Source organism: Thunnus maccoyii, chromosome 20 (assembly GCF_910596095.1).
Source record: "Thunnus maccoyii chromosome 20, fThuMac1.1, whole genome shotgun sequence".
NCBI lineage: Eukaryota > Metazoa > Chordata > Actinopteri > Scombriformes > Scombridae > Thunnus > Thunnus maccoyii.
In genome coordinates, this window is record NC_056552.1 from 19,788,284 (window position 1) to 19,808,242 (window position 19,959).

At 39.4% G+C, this 19,959-nt stretch overlaps 1 protein-coding gene across 8 annotated transcripts in view; it reads right to left on the bottom strand.

Moving 5' to 3' along the window:
- Positions 1-19,959, bottom strand: part of snx29 (sorting nexin 29) — a 149,540-nt gene that overhangs the window by 57,130 nt on the left and 72,451 nt on the right. For all 8 annotated transcript variants that reach the window (XM_042398263.1, XM_042398262.1, XM_042398261.1 and 5 more), the window contains exon 15: positions 16,536-16,642. In XM_042398263.1, the coding sequence (XP_042254197.1) occupies positions 16,536-16,642 (107 nt within the window). The remainder of the gene's footprint in view (positions 1-16,535; positions 16,643-19,959) is intronic.

Genomic DNA, 19,959 nt, shown 5'->3' on the forward strand with positions numbered 1-19,959 from the left:
ACTAAGCTTTATTGTTGTTATGTTTGTCATAGTTAGGTTATTAGGTAGCTACACTGCTAAGTTAATGTTAGTCATGCTTCACGCACATACTCGGAGAACTTGCTAATCTCTTTTCTAAACTGGCACCGTTATCCTACACAGATCATGTGCATAAACTTTGAATTGGCCTTAAACACAACCACACACTCTGAGAGGAAATACTTTCTTTGTTTCACACGTGTTCATGCCGTGCATGTGGAACATGCAGAGGCAGAAAGAAACATACACATGTGCAGTCTCATCCCCACCATTTTTGGGTCCAAACCGCCATTTTGGGTCCAAGTCTGCCATCTTCCCTTTCGTCTATTTCCTCCCACACAAACGCGCAATCTCACCCCCGCCATTTTGGTTCTAAGCCGCCATTTTCCTTTTGTGTCCCCCTAATGCTTTTGAATGTACATGCTGGTCCATTTAATGTTGCACAAGAGTGAATACTGCCAACCTCCGCCAAAACTCCAAAACCCTTCAGCCTTTACTAGTTATTAATATGGTAATTTTGGTTGTAGTTATTAAGTATTAAGTTCCAAACGGATAGTTTAGTATATTTGATGAGACTAAATTAATTAATCGGCTATCAATTTACCCTTTTCGAAGGGTGGTGCACCGAGGTGAATTTAATGCAAGTTAAATTCTATTATTTATAGTAAAATAAACCTTGATTATTTATTACTGATAGCCTTTTAAGCTGTTGCACCTACGAGGAGCAATATAAAAATGAACTAGCTTAAGCTCCCCAGTATTCAGTATTTTAGAAGCCCTAATTTGCAAAAGTGAAATCACATTTACTCCTCATTCCAGACTGCAGTACTCATCACCATACAGCGAGGCCACAGGAGCTCCTATCACACTCTGAATCAGGAGGTCTGCTGTGCATTTGGGAGACACGAGCAGCATGGCTTAAAATGAATTAGAAAATCCTAAAGTCAATTTCACACAAGATGCTAAAAAAATTGTCTTGTGTGATCTCTCCAAATAGCACTGCACCAGTTACTTGTCGCTGCACTGCTTATGTCTATAATTCACTCATAAGTGGAAGGTGTTGAGCTTGGGGTGACAGAGTGATAATGTTGAACAAATTGGACAAACCAGGCAGAATCTGGAGAACTGTATGAATATTTCACTCAATGTAAAGCATCAGACATCACAACTCAACCCACTAAATAACACTGACGATACAATAAATAATAACAATAAGCTGACGCCTCTATAAATCAATACTCTTAACAATTCCTAGCATCAAGGCAACATGATTGCTTTAATGAAAAAAGTTTCCACTTTGATTTGTGGGTCAGTCTCTCTTTGTTTGTTGATATTACTGTTTAACTGCCGCTCAGAAGTTATGAAGTAAATAACAACGTGTGTGTCCTCAGGCGGGCTGTTAAATCTCTATGCTGTCAAATACAACCTGAGCTCTATAGGCAGTAATCTAAGTATAAAATAAACAAGTCGCAACAAGGCCTTCAATCCCTTTAAGCTATAATTGTTTCTATACTTCTTGAAAAAAAAAAAGAGTGTCTGAGAAATAATGAAATATAATAAAAAGTATTTCATATCAAAGATCTGTGTAGTGTTAAACTAAGACCGTGAGAAATTCACATCAAAACCATTTGGGCTGTGTTGATCCCCAGCCTTGCCACTTTTCATTCCGACTGAATAAAAGCGGTATACCTATGGGCTCAGTCAATATCTGTATGTCTCTAAAACAACAAAGACGTTAGAAATCACAGGATCAGATAGGGCCGCAAAGCAATAAAACACAGCTGATGGTAATCTTTGAACATAAAACACAACTGTCTCCAGCTCAAAAATTCATTCCCCAAAACTGACACCTCTATGTTTCTGTTTGTATCCTCAGAGAGCCCTGATGTTTGTTTTTGAAAACCCCCGACATAAGAGTAGGCAAAATGGTATGATGAATGACAGGAAAGGGACGCACAAACACACTTTAGAGTTTAAATCTCATTCATCTAGTCTGTGCGCAGGTCCAACAGGCGTGCCTCACCTCTTGTCATTTTCAAATCAAGGAACTGAGAATGCACAGCCATGAATCGGGCCCTCGAAGCAGTAAAACACTCCCGACTGTCCTCGACACGCCAGCCATTCATCACCTCTATTTATTTAGGCGCCACAACTCTTAAATAGGACATTATAAAAGAGGGAATTAATTTTAAGCGTGAAGAAACCCAATTAATTCTCAGTGAGAGGGAGCTAATCAGTTTGTCATTCTCTGGCAGTGCATGTGCGCGAGCGTCGGCATGTACAGTACGGTATGTGTGTGTGAGCGCACATGTGTGTTGGCTTGTGTAAATCTGTATTGGAGTGTGCTAATTCTACGGTGGTCTATATTAAGGAGTGGCTGTGTGGCTACGTGCTAGCATTGCCAATTTGTTGAAACAGGCAAGTTCATCTTCTCTACTGTTATTAAGGCAGAGCCATTAGGATGCACAGCCAGTAGCTTTCAGTCTTCACTCACTCATGCCTGGACCTTATATGCAATGTTGTATTATCCCACTCCCAAGCTGACCTTTCCCTAGTCAAGGCCACCCAAAGGCTCGCTTCAGGCTTGCATCAGCCAATAAATATCTGCAGGACAAGAGCTAATTAGTGGCTGCAGAAAAATCTCATTCAAATAGCAAAATAAATGAAAAAATAGAGATCAGCACAGCACAGAGTGGCTGTCGAGACATTTCAAAAGCTAAAGGGCAACATCAGAATGAGTTAGGATTAGAGTTTAGTTTAATTGCACAAATGATTAAACAACAAAGACAAGAAATACAAAATAACAACAAACAATAACCTAAATTGGATCCCAAGCAAGAAAAATTATATTAATTCTAACAGTACTGCAGATTTGTGCGTCATAGGATGGGTGTGTGTGTGGGGGTGTATGTGTGTCCACTTTCACTAAGCTTTTCTCCCCTGACACTCACAACCTGAACGGGAACTTGTTAGTGTTGAAGGTGATGGACTAGTTTATAATTTCCTTCAAGCCGGTGCAGTTTGAAGTTGAAAAGCTTTCGATGTGAAACCATAAAACCATCACAATAAAGCTGACAGCCCAACAAGTCAACTGTGTAGAGGCCTGACAGGCTGCTCTTGTCTGCTTTAGGCTACAGCCAACCTGGAGCCTTGAAGCCACAGCTGTGTGGCTCAGACACGGAGCCCCCCAAGGCCATCTAACAATCAAAGATCAGGGGCTAAAGTGACCAGAATGTGATGCAATGTCTCGCCTGAGGAGCCGGGTCAAGCAAAATCAGCAGCATGTTTACAACCCGTCTGAGCTGGGAAATACTGAAATTTCACAGCTCAGTACCTGGAAAAATGTGACTAAACAACCAGTTTCATGTAGCTAATTACTAAACAGGTAAATACTTCCATCACCTTACAGAAGTACATTGTTCTTGTCATGGGTTTAGCCTGGAAACTTCACGAGTTAAAGTGTGTACGACTAACCAATCAATTCAAGAAACATTTAAGTATGGAAGGTTTAAAGGTACCCTGTGAAGTTTCTGACCAACTAGCAAGGCTATAAAGCACTGTTTTAATCAGTGGCTCTCTCCTCTGCTGTTATTTGTATTACTATTATTACTATTATTTATATACTTTGTAGCTTGAGCATGTGGGCGACATGATGCACATTCCTGCTGCCAGCCTCATGCTATTCCACTGATTAACTGTTGGTGGCAGTAATGTGCCAAGAAACATAGCAGAGAAGACTGAGAGCTAGCAAACACGGATGTAAACAATCAGCTTTGCAAATGTTTTATGAGGATGGAAAAGTATTCAACATGTTTCTTAGGTGTCGAGGATACATAGAATGTGTTTTGGTGATAAACACTGAAAATAAACATGACTTTGTTTCAAAAAACTTTTTTAACTAAAAAAAGTTAATTGCTTATTTCACAGGAATTAAGTTATTTTGCAATCAATTAGTTTTCTTATTTAGGCATGACTGGGGCATTAGTCATTGCATTTATGAGAACTGTGGAAATTTAAAACAAAAAAACTTGCAAAAACTCAGACAACATACAGTATACTTCCTCTGGGAACACGTTTCAAAAAGGTAATTGCGTAATATAACTAAAACACGTATTTAAACTGGACTATGGTTTTCCACGGCTTAAGCCATTTCTCTTCATAAAATTCATGGACGTGATATAATTTGTACTAATCACAGTATACAAAGTTTAACTAAGCGAGAGTAAGAGGGCTGAAACTGGACTGTGAAAGGAAAAAAATAACTCTGAACTGACCCTAATCACAACACATCATCTCCCAGTATGATTAATAATGACAAATGTACCATATAACGTATGCTCTGCAGTTAACATCACCATCTATGTTGATTAAACTCTATGCAACAAAGACAAATTGGTTACTCAATTCAAAGTGGGACTGTACAATTTACAGTAAGTGGCCCAAAATACAAAGACATTTTTACTGTTGTTGAATTGTATGACACTCAAACAGTCTGTAAGGATCAACAGCACACATCAAATATTTAGACATTTTTAAATTTCACTCCACGTATCAGCAGCTTCAGTGCCCACTGTACTTCCAAAACAATCATTCATGTTTTATACATGATTGCAAAACAAATACTGGGCAACATTTGTAAAAAATATATATATACATATATATATATATATATATAAGAAACAGGCTCAGTTTAGCTTTTACTGGCTTACATTTGTATATAGTGATTATTATATAATCTCTTGCATACATTCAGAATGAATGTATCCGATGTGTAGTAAGGTTTTATGACCTAGTATGGCTGAAAATGGGGCCAAATCAGAGCAGTGATGCAAATTGCTGTTTGTTAGCAGACATTTTGTTTGGCCTGAAGGGTTGCTTGGTATGATGTAACTGTCTGCACTGCTGGAGTCATCACAGCTAACTGCCACAAGTGATGCTGACCGAACGCTCTCACATGAACACATTCACACCATTCAAAACCGTGCATATACACACACACACATGTTATCCTAGGTCACTTTTGGGGACATTACATAGACTTACATTCATTTCCTGGAGACTTATCCTAACCCTCATAGTAACCACTGACCCAAAAATCAGCTTTTTCCCAATTGGGGACACGGCTTTTGTCCCCAGTTGAACCAGCCGTCCCCAATTAACTGGTCTTTAGTCTGAAATTTGTCCCCAAAAGTAGCCTATGACAGACACACACACTATCTCCTCCTTCACACAATGCCTTATCCTCCTCCTCTCCTCTGCTCTCCCATCTTTACAGAATCTGTGAGCCTCTTCCTCTCCTTTCCCCCCCTTTATATGATCTGAGCTGCGCCAAGCAGAGCTGGCCTGAATAAAAAGGCGGCTAAGAAAGCTCTGGCTGAGCACACAACCTCCCAAAAAAGAGACAGAGAGCAAGAGCAGCAGTGGTATACCTGACCCAAAACCTAATAACTGTAATTAGAAGGGATGCATACAGTGAATGGGGTGAAAGAAAATGAGGTGAAGACAAGAGGGAGAATATGAAACCTAGAAATGTTCAGGCAGACAGACTAGGGGCAAGAAAAGGACAGAGAGTGAGAGCTTATACATGCAGGGTCATACAGCTGCAACATTTACATGCATAGTAAAAACTCTTCTCAACCTAAGTACTCAACTCGCTCAGTTTGGGGTCAGTGTCATCAAAATTAAAATACCTTGCACAACTCTTCTCCAGTGCACCATAATTGATTCCCCAAACCTTTTTGGGCTATCTTGCCTTCATCAGGGTGCTATGACCTCTGTACAGGGGATGTTGGGATTAAGTACCCCCGGACACTTCCATTCTTCATATTCTTAATGTTAAGTTGGCTTCTGGTGGAGTGGAGGCCTGTATCGGTAAGTGGCAGCATGACAAGGGCAGAAGATACAGAAGCAACTGTGTATAAACACAACTAGAGCTGCAACAATGAGTCAATTAATCGATTAGTTGCCAACTATTTTGATAATCATTTGGAGTTATTCTTTAAGGAAAAATGTCCAATTCTCTGCTTCCAGCTTCTCAAATGTGAATATTTTCCTGTTTCTATGACAGTAAACTGAGCCCTGTGGCGAAAAAAGCAGGAAACTTAAATAACACACAAATCATGTTTTTTAGAGGTCATTTTTGAACTATTTTTGCTTTTATCTGAGAGTTGAAAACAGCTGGAAACATATTTGAAAAAGAAGACATACTTGAAAGTTGACGTACTGTATAACAAAGATCCTCATCCAGACTGGGACCAGTTTCACCATTATACGGTATGCATTTTTCCCTCAAATACACTCCAAAAGTCTATTTTAACCCTTTCTGATGTAAATACTTATTTGATTTAATTTTTCATCAAGTTAAATCCTGGGCACTGTCTCCTTTCCAATTCAATAGAAACATTTATTAAAAAATGGAATATTCACATCTTCAGGATGTGCAGTAATATCATGTACTGTAATGTTAAATAAAACCTAATGGCTGGCAGTACTTAGTGTTCATATTACGACTGGGATTTCATAGTGAACAGGACAGCATGGCTTTCATCTTTTTTTTATTCATAGCAGAAGGGAGACCCAGTCGCAGGGTATCAAAGGTTCATTTAAACATCTTAAACTGGATGAGGCCTCACCCATAGCCAATTCGGGGTTACTATGTAAATCTAAACGCAGCCTGGGTCTCTATCTGTCTCTCTGACTCACTTCAACACAGCTGCTCCTAAACAGGAGGAGACATGGCTGAGAGACAGGGGAAAACAAGGAAGAAAAGGAGTGTGAGAGAGGACCAATATAGACATCGCAAGCTGTGCTGTCCACTCTGAACTGAGGTGAAAAAACAGATACGAGTGAGAGAGAGAGAGAGAGAGAGAGAGAGAGAGATGAGTTAAGAAGTGTGAGCGCATGAGAGCAGCAGATGGACCAATAGAAAAGACAGAAATGGGAGTTTATAGAATAGGCTAAATCTGGCCCATGGTACAGACGTAGACTCTTTGTCACTGCCGCATCACACAGCGAGCTCCATGAGCACTTGGATCACACATTTTTTGGTTATGTAGCATTATTACTTCGAAACGCCGCAGTGATGACAATGTTAAAGTACAGTCTGTCAGCTTTAATTTTGGGGTGTTTTCATCAAAACCGGATGAACATTAAGGGAACTAAAGCCCTGACTTAATGCATGTTCTCCCAGTCTACGCATCGCAGAAGTATTGGGAGAGATTAAGATTAGGTTTACATTCAAAAAGTTGTCACTTTCCACTAGTAAGAGCCAAAATTTTAATATACAGCGACAGAACTTTGCCAGTATGAAGACAGGGAATTAATTGACAGTCTTCTGGTACAGTAGTTATGGATTATCGCAGCACATGGCCATGTTTTCATTTATTTATGCATGAGTCTGTGCTTCCATGAGGCTAAATGACTGTGATTTATGATTGTTTTGTTGTGGACTAGCAGCTAATACATCTCTATGATAATTTACTTTTTACTAAACCTCTACCCTGAACAGAGATTGTTCAATCATAGCATAGCAACTGTGAGTAGACACAGCAGGTCAGTCAAACTTTGGATAGTGAGTTTATCTGCTCTAACGTATGCTGCAACATGTCTGGCTAACTAGCTTACTGTAGCTTACTGTAAGCTAGTTAGTCGTGTAAACCATGTTACTTCTATGGCCAAGAAGTATATAGTTATGTAACTACCTTAGTTTGTTAGGTTACAGGTTATGTCTTTAAAAAAGACCCATTCACATCCACTATAATATTTCCTCACTGTGTGGAAGCTGGTCCTGGATGCTATAAAAGTTTAGGGTAATGTTAGCAGCTCTGTCTTGCTCTTTATTGGATTTGGGGATATTTACACTACAACCTTAACCAACAGATTACGTTACGTGTTACGCTAGCCAAACTCATTGATTACTCCTCATATATGCCTTTTCTCTCGTAACCTTAACATCAATAAAATCAATAAAATTTATTAAATATTAATAATAATTTAAATTATTAACAAAACAAGTATGTAAGCTAAGCAGCCAAACAAGGTTATGTTCGAACAAAGTAGCTTTTGTTTACTTCTGCCAAAAATTAAGGACCCATTGTTAGCAAAAATTGCTAAGAATTTTGAGTAGTAAATCTGCCACTAGTGTTATTAAAGAATTGTTTAACAGACTTTGACGTATCACACTTCTACTGCATGGCTTCAAAAGCATCGTGAGTGACTTCAGCAGTTATTGCCTCATTGAGCTCAGTAGTAGAAGCAGCAGAGATGAAATGTATGACTTTAACAAAGACGCCCATCATCCACCTCCATGGCAGGAACATTAAGATTTAATACTGGTGTGATGGTCTTACTGTACTGTAGGTATTAAAACATTCATCCAAAAAAAAAAAAAAAAAAGCCCATGAATTGTAACTGAAACACAGAACGGCGTTGTGCTGTTGTATCCAAAGACATTAGAGAGTATGTGTTAGTGTCTGGACAAAAATCTGGACACAGTAGAAATCTTCATACAGATTCTCATAAAACACAAAAATAATTCAAGTAAAAGGGAATTTAATAAGGCCTTTGTACTCTGAGCATGTGTGAACACTTCAAAGCAGCTTCACCTGCATTATTCTGAGGAGAATAGCATGCATTATGCAGTATTTTGGCTTTGCATGGGTCACATTCACTTGCATTACACAGCAAAGACAACAGGCATTTTACAGGCATATGGGTTCATGTTCTCCCGGTTATTACTGCATCTCCGCTCTGAACAGAGGAATTTCTGAGTCGGTGGCTTGTAATTGTTGTTCTTGTTCTTGATGTTGTTTATGGTTAATTAATGAGCTTGCGGATCAAAGAGAGAATCCTTGATCCCACTGGAAGTTTCGACCCATATCTCTTCTCTATCTTCCAACAGCAGCCTCCCTCGACTTATCAATACAACACAGCAGATATAAAAATACACCATGGGAAAACAAAACAAAAAATATATATATCTGCTGTAACTGTGGGGCAAACTTGGAGAGACACATAATTGGTGGAGGGGTCAGGAGGTCCTCCCCACAGAAAAAAAATTTAAAACAAATTTCCTGCATTTCGACATCACCTAACCTCTTGGATTACGTGAAGAAACAGACACCTGCACTAGTCTAGATTAGTTAGATTGAGGCTGCTATGAAAACCAAGAACAGTATATCATTGTATGGATCGGAACAAAGAATTATTAGAAGCATGGCTATTTCATATTTGAAATTATATTTATAAAAACACTATGTGGCCTAAAATGGTTGTAAATTACAGGCTACTAGGCCATCATCAAGGTCAAACAAGGACAAACAGTTTATATAAATGAAATAGATTTACAACACATCACAATATGATTTGGATAATTAAACCTGGTTAAACAATGTTAAACTTGAGGGTTGATATTCTCAATACTCACAAGGCCACCTTCAAAGTCTTACAATTGTAACAAAGTAAAAACACTTTGGATGAATAAAATGGCCTCACAGTCTAATTCCAATCCCACCTGTTTATTATTATAATCATAATAATGAAAGCACAGCGCAGAGCAGTCAGATATGAGCTCATTACACGGAGCGATGTGTCCTCATATTTAAAAATAATTCCATCCAAAGTCTGATTAAAACATAAACTAAAGCGAATAGTCTGTAGAAGTCTAAATAAGTCGCTTTCCACCGCTGAACATTTGACTGTTTGTTAATTCAGATACTTTTGCGCTGTGAGGAAAAGCTCCGTTCTGTTTGTCCGTCTCTCTCACTGCGCTGCCAGCCTGCTCCCATTAATCAGCGACAGGTTCAACTGAACCACCTCAAAGTGTGGTCCAAAAATGTGTGATTTTTTCTTTATCACTTGTTTTTGTCAGTTGCTGAAAAGTGGGGTAGCAAAACCATATTTTTGGGGATGCATTTGCTCCACTTGCTCCGTTGCTCAGGCGCCTATGGTCACAAGACTCCTAATGTAGTCTGTTAGCTTATTGGATATGAGTCAGACATCTGCTGGAGAATTTGGGTTAGGATGATCCAGCCTTTGAGCTACAGACGAGTTAGTTTACAGCACTACTATATGATGTAATGAGGCCTCAATTTGAAGCACAAGCGACTCTCCTCTAAATCTAAATTACCTTAATTATCAAGGCGGCTTCTCATGATTTAAACGTGAAGGTACTTTGAGTAAGATTATTCCATAGCGAAAACTGGGCATTACATACTGCGTCTGCATGGGCTTGAGAGGGTTATTTAACACATGCTGCTGAGATTTCTGCCTTTTTCCATCCACAGTCAAGCATTGCAACACATTTTGATCACAAGCCAAATGGACAAACTACAAAACGAGTATTAGTTTGCACAGTGATGTTATCTCTTCAGACAATTCTGTCGGATCTCTGCTCTAATTAGCCGATTAACCCATTTTATTCTCAAAATCTGTCTGTTATTTCTGGAGGGTACAGTAAACTATGACATAGACCTGCTGTTCAGACAGAGATTGATAAGTCATACAAATCACTGCATCCATCTTTAAGGCTTTTCAGGCAATTTTAAAAACCCTATGTCAAGATTAGTTTAATTTGAAACTAAAAGAGAGGCACCTGCAGTTGTTTTTTCTTTTATTACAGTGCCTGCACTTCCACTTGGCCCCATTAAGTTTTATACACAAGCCTGAAAATTAAATTATCTGTTTTAGTCTTATTTGCTTTGATAAACTCAAAGAATTTTCTCATTCTATCCTTTTTATAGTGAGACGCAGCTGCATCTCAGAGTCTTTTTCAGCGAGAGTTTGCTCAGTTGTCATGGAGTTGGTTCAGCTTTCATCGTGTGAATTAAATATGGAACCTCGGACATGTGATGACAGATGGTCGTATATGTGTTTGTGTATTTAAAATGTTCAAATAGACATTTAGTGATCTGTCCTTGCTGTAATTTTGATTTATTCCATTTAGAGGTTGTTTTTCAATTAGCATTTAACCCAGTTGTAGGTAGCATTAGTAAGTTCTTAAAAGGGTTTAAATTTGCTTTTCTAGAAACACAAATATACCCTGACTTCACTCAGAAAGAGTCTTTGAACGTCTCTTTCACAACTGCCAAAAGTGGCTTAAAAGGTTCCAGGTGAGTTTGAGAGGCGGTTATTCCCTTCGTCTCTGTTTCATCTAGTTGAGAAAGCCTCCTTCTCTAAAATTTCCTCTGTACAAAGGGCACAACATACTGTACAATAATAATAATAAAATGCCAAATCCATGCAGCTATTATTTCTGTTTTACAATTCATAGTGTAATGAAAAATCAGCAGTCATATCCCGGTGAGTGTGAATGATTTGCAGGCCTATAGGTTCAGGGAGGTGGTTTCTGTACTGTATACCTCCAGCATGACACCAACAGCCTGTGTGCGCTGATAAGAGGATGTGTTACATCACTAACTGCCTACCCTTTCCCTTATCACTCCAGACTCACAGATCAATGTCATGCAGTTTCGCTGCGTCCCAGAAATCTCAGCGGACATGTTCGCTGCATTATGTAATTTGTTTTTATTACTCGCACACACAATGAAAAGTACCGCCCAATAAAGCTGAAAATTAAAATGCTCTCCACAAAAGAACGACAGAATGTGACCATTATGCCTCCATCCTCTCTGGTTTTCTATACTGTACGTTTCATGTTCTTCCTTTCTTGCTTTTATCTTTGTATCCATTCATCTGTCTTTCACTCGATTTCTTTTTTCACCATTGTCTTTCATTTCAGACAGGCCTGTTCCATTGGGATACGTTAAAGTGCCCTCCCACTGTTGATAGCTTTTTAAACCCACTTAGATCAGACATCCGTGCAGTTTCATGTGAGAAATCCCACTCATCCGGATGGGAATTTGCACATCGCACATGGTGAACGCAGGCACGCTTACGTGAACGCACCTAATATCGCTTTCTCACTGTAACAGCTGAGGAGTGAAGGAGGGGATGTGAAACAAGGAGTGACAAGGAGTGAGAGAGCGGAAGAGGCAAGAAAGAGTGAGGAAGATGGAAGCAGGAGAAGATCTTGGAATCATTCAGTTGGAAATGCACACTTCCTCCCCAAGTCCTTCCTGTACTGAACTGTATATTAACCATGTTCATGCACAGCCACACTCGCATTCACACCTATTTACCAGTTTTCCAAATCACTTGACCTACAAGTGTCTGCAGGAAACCAAAAGGAAAACATGAGGAGAACATAAAGACACTACAAGGTTGGCTCTGCTGGTTAAGACTTTCTTTAAGGTGACAGAGGTAACTACTGAGCCGTACTTTTAACATAGTTAGCAAAGTTTTTTAATCTGCAAAGTTTCTTAATCTGTAAATGCAAGTTAACCTGTGAAAATTCAGGTTCAACTATAAAATACGTTAGAGAGAAAGAATACCATACCACTAATCATGAGCTGCAGTAATTTGCAAATAGACCAGGGGTAAAGGAACTTATAATGTGAAAAGGGCATAGATGATTATCTCCAAGAGCCCTGCAGCTCTACAGCATGATTTAGTGAGTTTTCACACCTATAGTTTGTTTGCTTTGGCTCGAGTCAGTGGACAAGTTCCTACTTTGTTGCATTTTCCCTTTAGTTCCGTTTGGTTTCACACAGCAAAATTCAGAGCAAATCAAAACGTAACAACAAAAGCCACGCGGGAGCTGTCACTGCGTTCGTTGGTCAGAAATCTTGTGGGGTTGGCAGGAGGAGAAAGGAGAGTTCGTTTTTTAGAAACGGCAGATAGGCTACAACATTTGTAAAGGACTTTCCTTCTCATCTTTGTAAAACAGAAAATAAAACTTAAGTATGAACCATAGCACGCAGGGATACAAAGGTGTACTTGTTCCACACAGGTCTTTGAACATATTATCTATCAGCGATAAAGGGTACTACTGTTATTACTGAAATAAACAGCGTCTCTCTCTCTCTCCACACCTCCATGGTGCTGAAAGACACACAGCAGCGGCCACTTTTCTTATTCAACTGTTTTCTTATTCTTATTATTCATATTCTTATTAATATGAATAATAATGAATAAAATCTAATCAAGTGCTTTATAAATGGTGTATCTGCCGTTTCTGACCACGAAAACTCATTATGTTTTTATTTTTTTCATGTCGGTGCCCCCAGCACAGCAAATGGGCCGGTGCACCCGAGAACTCACCCGATACAATACATGGATAATCTGGCCCAGTCATTTGGGCCACATACCAAGCCAAAATATGCAAGCAGAATGGTATATTTGAATGCACTTCACGTTATGTTATGAAGAGGAGAAAGGAGCACAATGCACAGCGCAACTGTCTACAGGAGCTGGTTTAATCCAAAAAATGTGCAATGCCATTGTTGCTGTGCAATGTTTCCAGCATAAAAAAAGCTCTGATAAACCCTCTGTACACTACCTGCCAAACACCAAACAGCAGAAAGGTAAAGTGAGCGATTAGCTGGTGAACATTTGGCAGCACATTTAGCCTCAGGAGTTAGCGGAAACTGAAACAGAGCTGGTAAAGAGAGTGAATATTGGACTTACATTCATCAGGAAACCAGAAACAATGGATTTTTTTGCTGATCTACATCAGCAAAAAAAGTGCTTTTACATTTATGCCTTATCAGCATTGAAGGCTTCACATCTGACTCCTTAAGTGCTGTAATCAGTAATTTCAAAAGGAACTGGTTCTATTAGGCTTCACTCGTGATATTCTGTGCCTGAACAATGTCCTTCAAAACACAGAATAAGTCACCTGACATCAAGACCTCACATGGGCAGATGTTGTGTTTAAAACTCTTTACTGTACCCTCAACCCAAATTCATTGGCCGTTGTCTGTTTTCGGTCAGTGACCGTGACCAACAGGAAAAGTTTGCCCTGTTGCCTCACCCTACTTTTATATGTCCTTCATTTAGATCATTTATTCTGAGACTTTTTCTTGCCCTGGGCACAGTTCACAGCCTGGCAGGACACATGAGCAGATGAGGACACAGCAGGAAAAGAGCATAAAGCACCTTGAGATTTGGCTCAAATATAAACAAAGTTAGTCAATACAACACCTTGCCATCATTAAATTAAAAGCTGAACCAGGTCACAAACACGGGCGTGTTTCCCAGGTTAATGAAGGCTGAGCCTCGTCCAATATTTATTTGTGTCTGGCAGGTCTGTATGTATCCAACAAGGCTCGATGTGACATTTTCAAAAATCAATAACTTGGTCAGTCAGATTTTGTCTCAGTCGCTGAAGCAAGACAGCTGAATCAGGAGTGTTGACAGCTACTCATGTAAATCACACAATTTCTGAATCCTGACATCAGGGCTGACAGTAGTGCTGCTGACCCTCGATGAAGACAAACACAGAGGAAGCCACACATTCTTCTGTCTTCTTCTTTCTTACCTATTTCATACAAATATTACAAAACTGTTTCACTGCCCTTTTCAGTGATATGTCAACTCCCAATAAACCAGATTGTTGAAAACATTTGCGGTGGGTAAACGATAATGAGAACATCCTGTATCTCCTTCATGCTGCGCATCTTTCTTGTTCCCTCTGCTTTGTGGTTATGACACTTGCTGATATCATTCACCAAAAGGCCAGCACTAGCATTGCCACTGCAACCACTTTGTAACATTTTACAATATTTCTGCTAGACAACTTGTTACATATCATGGACAAGGAAAACACCTGCATTCTGCATGACGGGCTCATTCAAACAAAGCCACTGAGGCCTGGCTGGCCTGGGACCAGGGGAGAGCCTGCATCCCACAACAGTCCTCCAGCCTCACTGTGAAAGCTCCATTGAGACTGACAGTCGAGCAAATCAACAAATAAATAAGTAAATACCATTAAAAATGTATCACACATACGTGTGCATGAATAAGTGAAAACATGGTTTGGCCAAACACAGGCGGAAATATTTCTTATTAAAGAAATATAAAATATTAATTATTGATGTAGACGCCCCTCTTCCTCCTACACAAACCTCACTAGACGTTGCCTTTACTTTCCTCTGCTGATGTCACTCTCAATGGAGCTGTTATTTCATTGGTCAGTCTGACAGCAAACTGGACAAACACCCCCATCATCACTCACGCAGTTGGCAACCTTATGCCCAACATCCAATTATTAAAAGATCTTCCACATACATTGTGATCAATATATTCGAGGGGAACCTGCTCAGGGAATAGCCCTTGGTGTAGTTAAGAGTTTTAAATCAATGCAACTGCAGAAAGTACAATTCTGCTTTATTTAGTTTGAGTAGTTTGGTGAGAATTTTCCATTCCCTTAAACAGCTCTCAACAGACCAAAAAACCTGATAACATGCTCTATCATCCTCTCTTAAACTTTGCTTGCTAATGTACCTATTCAGGTATTTCTCTATGCAAAGCTCCTAGTGCCTCTGTGACATCAATAAATCATTACCACACAGAAATTAAATTACTGTCAACACACAAGATTATTGGCACCAGCACTGTTTTTTGCTAAATTGTGTGGCAGCAGCTGGGACTTTGGCAGAAATCTAGTGAATTGCCCTATTCTTCTCGAGCAAACACAGCTAAAGCTGTCTAAGGTTCTGGCACTGGCAGATGATACAAAGAGTGAAGTGCAGAAGTAAAAATCGTGTTTGTGCTCCTCAGTAAAACAAACAGGATAAACCTTAGACTGAAAAATCAACTTCCTACTTGGAACCAAAGGCAGTCAGGGTTTCTATGGTTGTAATTTTGAGAAACAACAACCTACAAGTAGTCTAAACCATGGTTTATTCATGTATAGTAATTATATGAAGGTGACATAATTTCACAAAGAAATTTGGAAATTTTGGAAATACATGTATTCGCTTTAGCTTAGCTTAGCATAAAGACTGGAAACTGGAGGAAACTGCTAGCCTGGCTCCTTCTACATGTAAACAAAAACACCTACCAGCACCTTTAAAGCTCACTTCATAATACTTGTTTGTTTAATCCGTACAAAAACCGAAGTGTAAAAGTTGTGGTTTTACAGGGGTTATGTGCAAGCCAGTGACTTCCTGAAGTCTTGTTGTTATAGTGAGGTTGCCTGGCAACCAGCGGGGACTCAGGGCTAGCTCTTTCCACCTGCCTCCGGTCCAAATTGCCTTTGATTCCCCTTAATTTTTAATATCAGGATAAAATTGTTATTATTATTTTTGTTTTGTTTTAATTACTTCATCTTAATTTTTTTCTGTAAAGCACTTTGATCAACTCCTGTTGTTCTTAAATGTTCTCTATAAATAAATTTTACTTTATTTTTTGACTCTATGCTGAGCCAATCACCTGTAGCTCCAGCTTCATATTTAGCAAAAAGACATGAGAGTGGTATCAATCTTCTTATCTAACAAGATAAGAAAGCAAATAAGCATATGCTGTAGATAGTATGTAGACAAAATGTTCTGCATTTGCAACTCTCCAATTTACGATGATTTGTTACCCAGCAGGAAATATCAACATCTGGAACACAGACGTCTATTATTTGCTTCATGAGTACACAGTAGTAAGAAATGACCAAAGACAGAACTCACCTCTATGAGCTTGCGTTCATAGCTGGCGGCCAGCTCCTCAATGTCACCCATGCACTTACTCTGAGGGACAGGGGCCTGTTCTTCACTCGACCGCAACACTGACAAAGCTGCAAGGGACAGAGAGAGAGAGAGACAGCGCGGCTACATTTACACAGACGTACAGATGCTGTGACATGTCAGAGGCACAAACTGCAAGGAAAAACTCTTTTCACGCCCAATTATAAACAGTGGGTTTCTGCCAATTATGCACATTGTGTCGTCTTGTGCAGCGAGTTGTGACACCTGCGGCTGGTTGGTGCTTTTGTTTTAGCAGCGAGAGAACAATACAAAGGGAGCAGCAGATCTATATAATATACACGTTAACAGCCTAGCAAGAGTCATGAATCCCCATTTTATTTAATTAATGTCACACACCGAAATAGATATGAGTCACGCACATTACAGAGAACATACAATCATGAAGGGAAATGCATACAAACACACCCACAGAAAGATGCATAAGCTCACAAATACTCTGGTTCATGAATACACTATAAGATAATGTGTAAAACACACATTTTCTTCTCTCTAAGAAAACTTCTTACTGTTCTGTCGAAATCATAAACTTCTCCCCTCTGTCACCCATCGCCTGTTTTGCTCTTTCTGTTCAGACGGAGCTTATTGTGTTTTTTTGCATTACTGTAGTTCGCTAACCGGCTGAAGTCATCACGGCGGAGCCTAGAGCAGCTCTTCTGAGCCCATAAACATCAAGTAATCGGGTTGCCTCAGCAAAGAACAGCAGAACTTAGCAGAAGTTGGAGCTCTGTATCTTCGCAGAGGGGTGGGTGGGAGACGGATTGTGTTTTCACCTCCGCAAAAGCAAATTAGCACCGTTATTTCACCGCCGCCATGCACAGCTAACACCCAGACAAACACACTGAAGGCTAGAAGGGAGAGACAGGGAAAGAGATACGAGTAGAGACAAAGAGAGAGAAAGGGAAAATAAAGTACAGACAGAAATTTAGCATGTCCAAAGGCTCCACAGAGCTCAAATAAACTTGTGGTGATGGCTCTTCGGGGAGGATCTTTAGAAAATATACAGCTGGACTGTGATTGGATAAGGAGTGGACCCCCAGCAAGTGTCTGAATGTCTAGACAGAGTGAGGCAGGTATTGATGAAGGCAGCCGGCTCATTGTAATTCCACATAGATGGGACCGTAGGGGAGAAAGCTGCTGAGAATAACAGGCAGGTATAGATATACAAATAACAGCACTGATGCCCATTCCACCACAGATACTTTTTTCTTTTTTACCTTGGCGATGTTCACTGAGTACCAGCATAGTACCTGGGTGGCCCTGCTCAAGGACCAGAACTTGTTTAGAGAAGGGGGAGTAGGACTGGGTGCCATTACAGTAAAGAATCATGTCCTTTAACCTTTACAAATCACTTTTTGGTGAGCTTGATGGAAACCATCAAGAGGGTGAAGAAACATTTGAAGGAGAAATCAGTTTGGAGTTTGGAAAAGACCAACATTAACTAAGAGGCTCGCAAATGTCGGAATCGCATATCAGCTCTTTGAAATTGGCAATTCCTCCTTTCATGAGGGACGGTCCTTCATGCATAAAGAAAATAAACAAGAAAGTATGTTTTCTTCATATTTAGAAAAGTTGATACGCTCTTATGATAGCTGCCACTGATAAGTGCTTGTGGATCAGATACTGAATTAGAAACCTTAATCAACACTGACTTTTTGTTGTGTTTTAAATTCATTTTACCATTCCGGGACCCAGATGCATAAAATTTGCATATATGCATTCTTCTCCCTTAATAACTCATATATGTATCAATGCTTCTGCCTGTTCTACCACTCATGGGACCTGACAATGAAAGAACAGCAAAGAAGAAGAAGTACAACTTTACCGGTTGTTGCCATCGACACGATTCTCCAACAATGCCGGAGCAGCTGTCATTACGTGCAGCTGTGGCTATTCATGGCACACGCATCATTAAGTCATCATTTACTTGTAAACCACTATCGGCGCTGATACCTTAATCATCATTATTATTTTATAATAAATGTTATATAATTTGTTTACAGCGCAGTAATAAAAACAGACTTTACAAAGTGTTTCACATGGATAACATGAATAGAACATAAACAGGGTAACAAAATGATCCCTCTAATGAAGGAAATATAAAATTCATCACAAAAAATCTAAATTTGGTTTATATATCAGGCTATGATTGACATTTTATATATCACTATGTAGAGGACAAAATTTAAAAAAAAAATAACAGTTACTGCTAGCTAACAATCAAAACGAAATGTTCTAAGATTTAGATGCCATCTCATCATTAATTTTCCATCTCAACCTTATCATATCACGCCTGGTCTGCAGTATGTGAGAGGTGCGAACATCCTTTTTTATAAATAACACTCTATGTGTGGGAAATGACTATCTGCATGGTTTTTGTGTGTACACATCGTTTATACATCTAGTCCCGAGTGTTAAGAGTCAGTTTGAATTTCATAATTGTAACATTTTATGAACAGACCCACTCCTGTGACTGCCAGGATGCTGTTGCCTCATGACTGACAATCCCATCCATTGTAAGACTTTTCAACTAGGCTGCTGATCATCTTTGTTATTACTACTTGCTTCATAGGATTCAGTTTATAATGACACGAGTTAAAGAAAAGCTGCAACTCCTCACTTTTAACTTAACTGAATATCAAAACTGCAATCAACTAATAAATTAAAGGGGACCTATTATGTTTTTCCTTATTTTCAGTCATATATATAATGTTTCAATGTTGGATATTAAATGTGGCCAAAGTTTCAAATAATGACGTAAACGTATGAATGAGCTCTGAACATTCCGATTCCAACTGTTTCTTCTCCTTTCAGCCCAAGCCAACGTTGGCTCGTGATGGATTTCTTTATATGGTCATCTGCTCCACACACAGCGCACGAGTTCACTGCTGTGCTCTGCTAACATTATGGCATTTTTCCATTGTTTTGGGGGTAGTCACGTTGAGCCAGTCGAGCTGGCACACTGTGAGTGTTTTTCCATTACACAGCAGGGCAAAGTAAAATAAGCTGTTTACCTGTTGTTTACCAGGTGTGATGGTTGACTGCAGCTCTTCATCAAATATCATCATCACTGTGGCTGTTTCTGCTTGTACTATTCCTCCCTGCATTATTTCTAACTGATCTGCTGAACAAAGAGCTCCAAATATCTCTATATGGTGTTATGTAGAACTGTTATTATTGAAGAATAGCAGCTGCTAACAAAGCTCTGCTACTTCAGTGAGGAACACGTTTCATTTCCTATAATAAAAGTCTTCCATTATTTAGTCATTTAAAAGCTTTTAATATGAAGCAATAAAGCAGAAAATGTTGGGTTTGCATCAGTGGTAACTTAACACGACTCTGATACGGC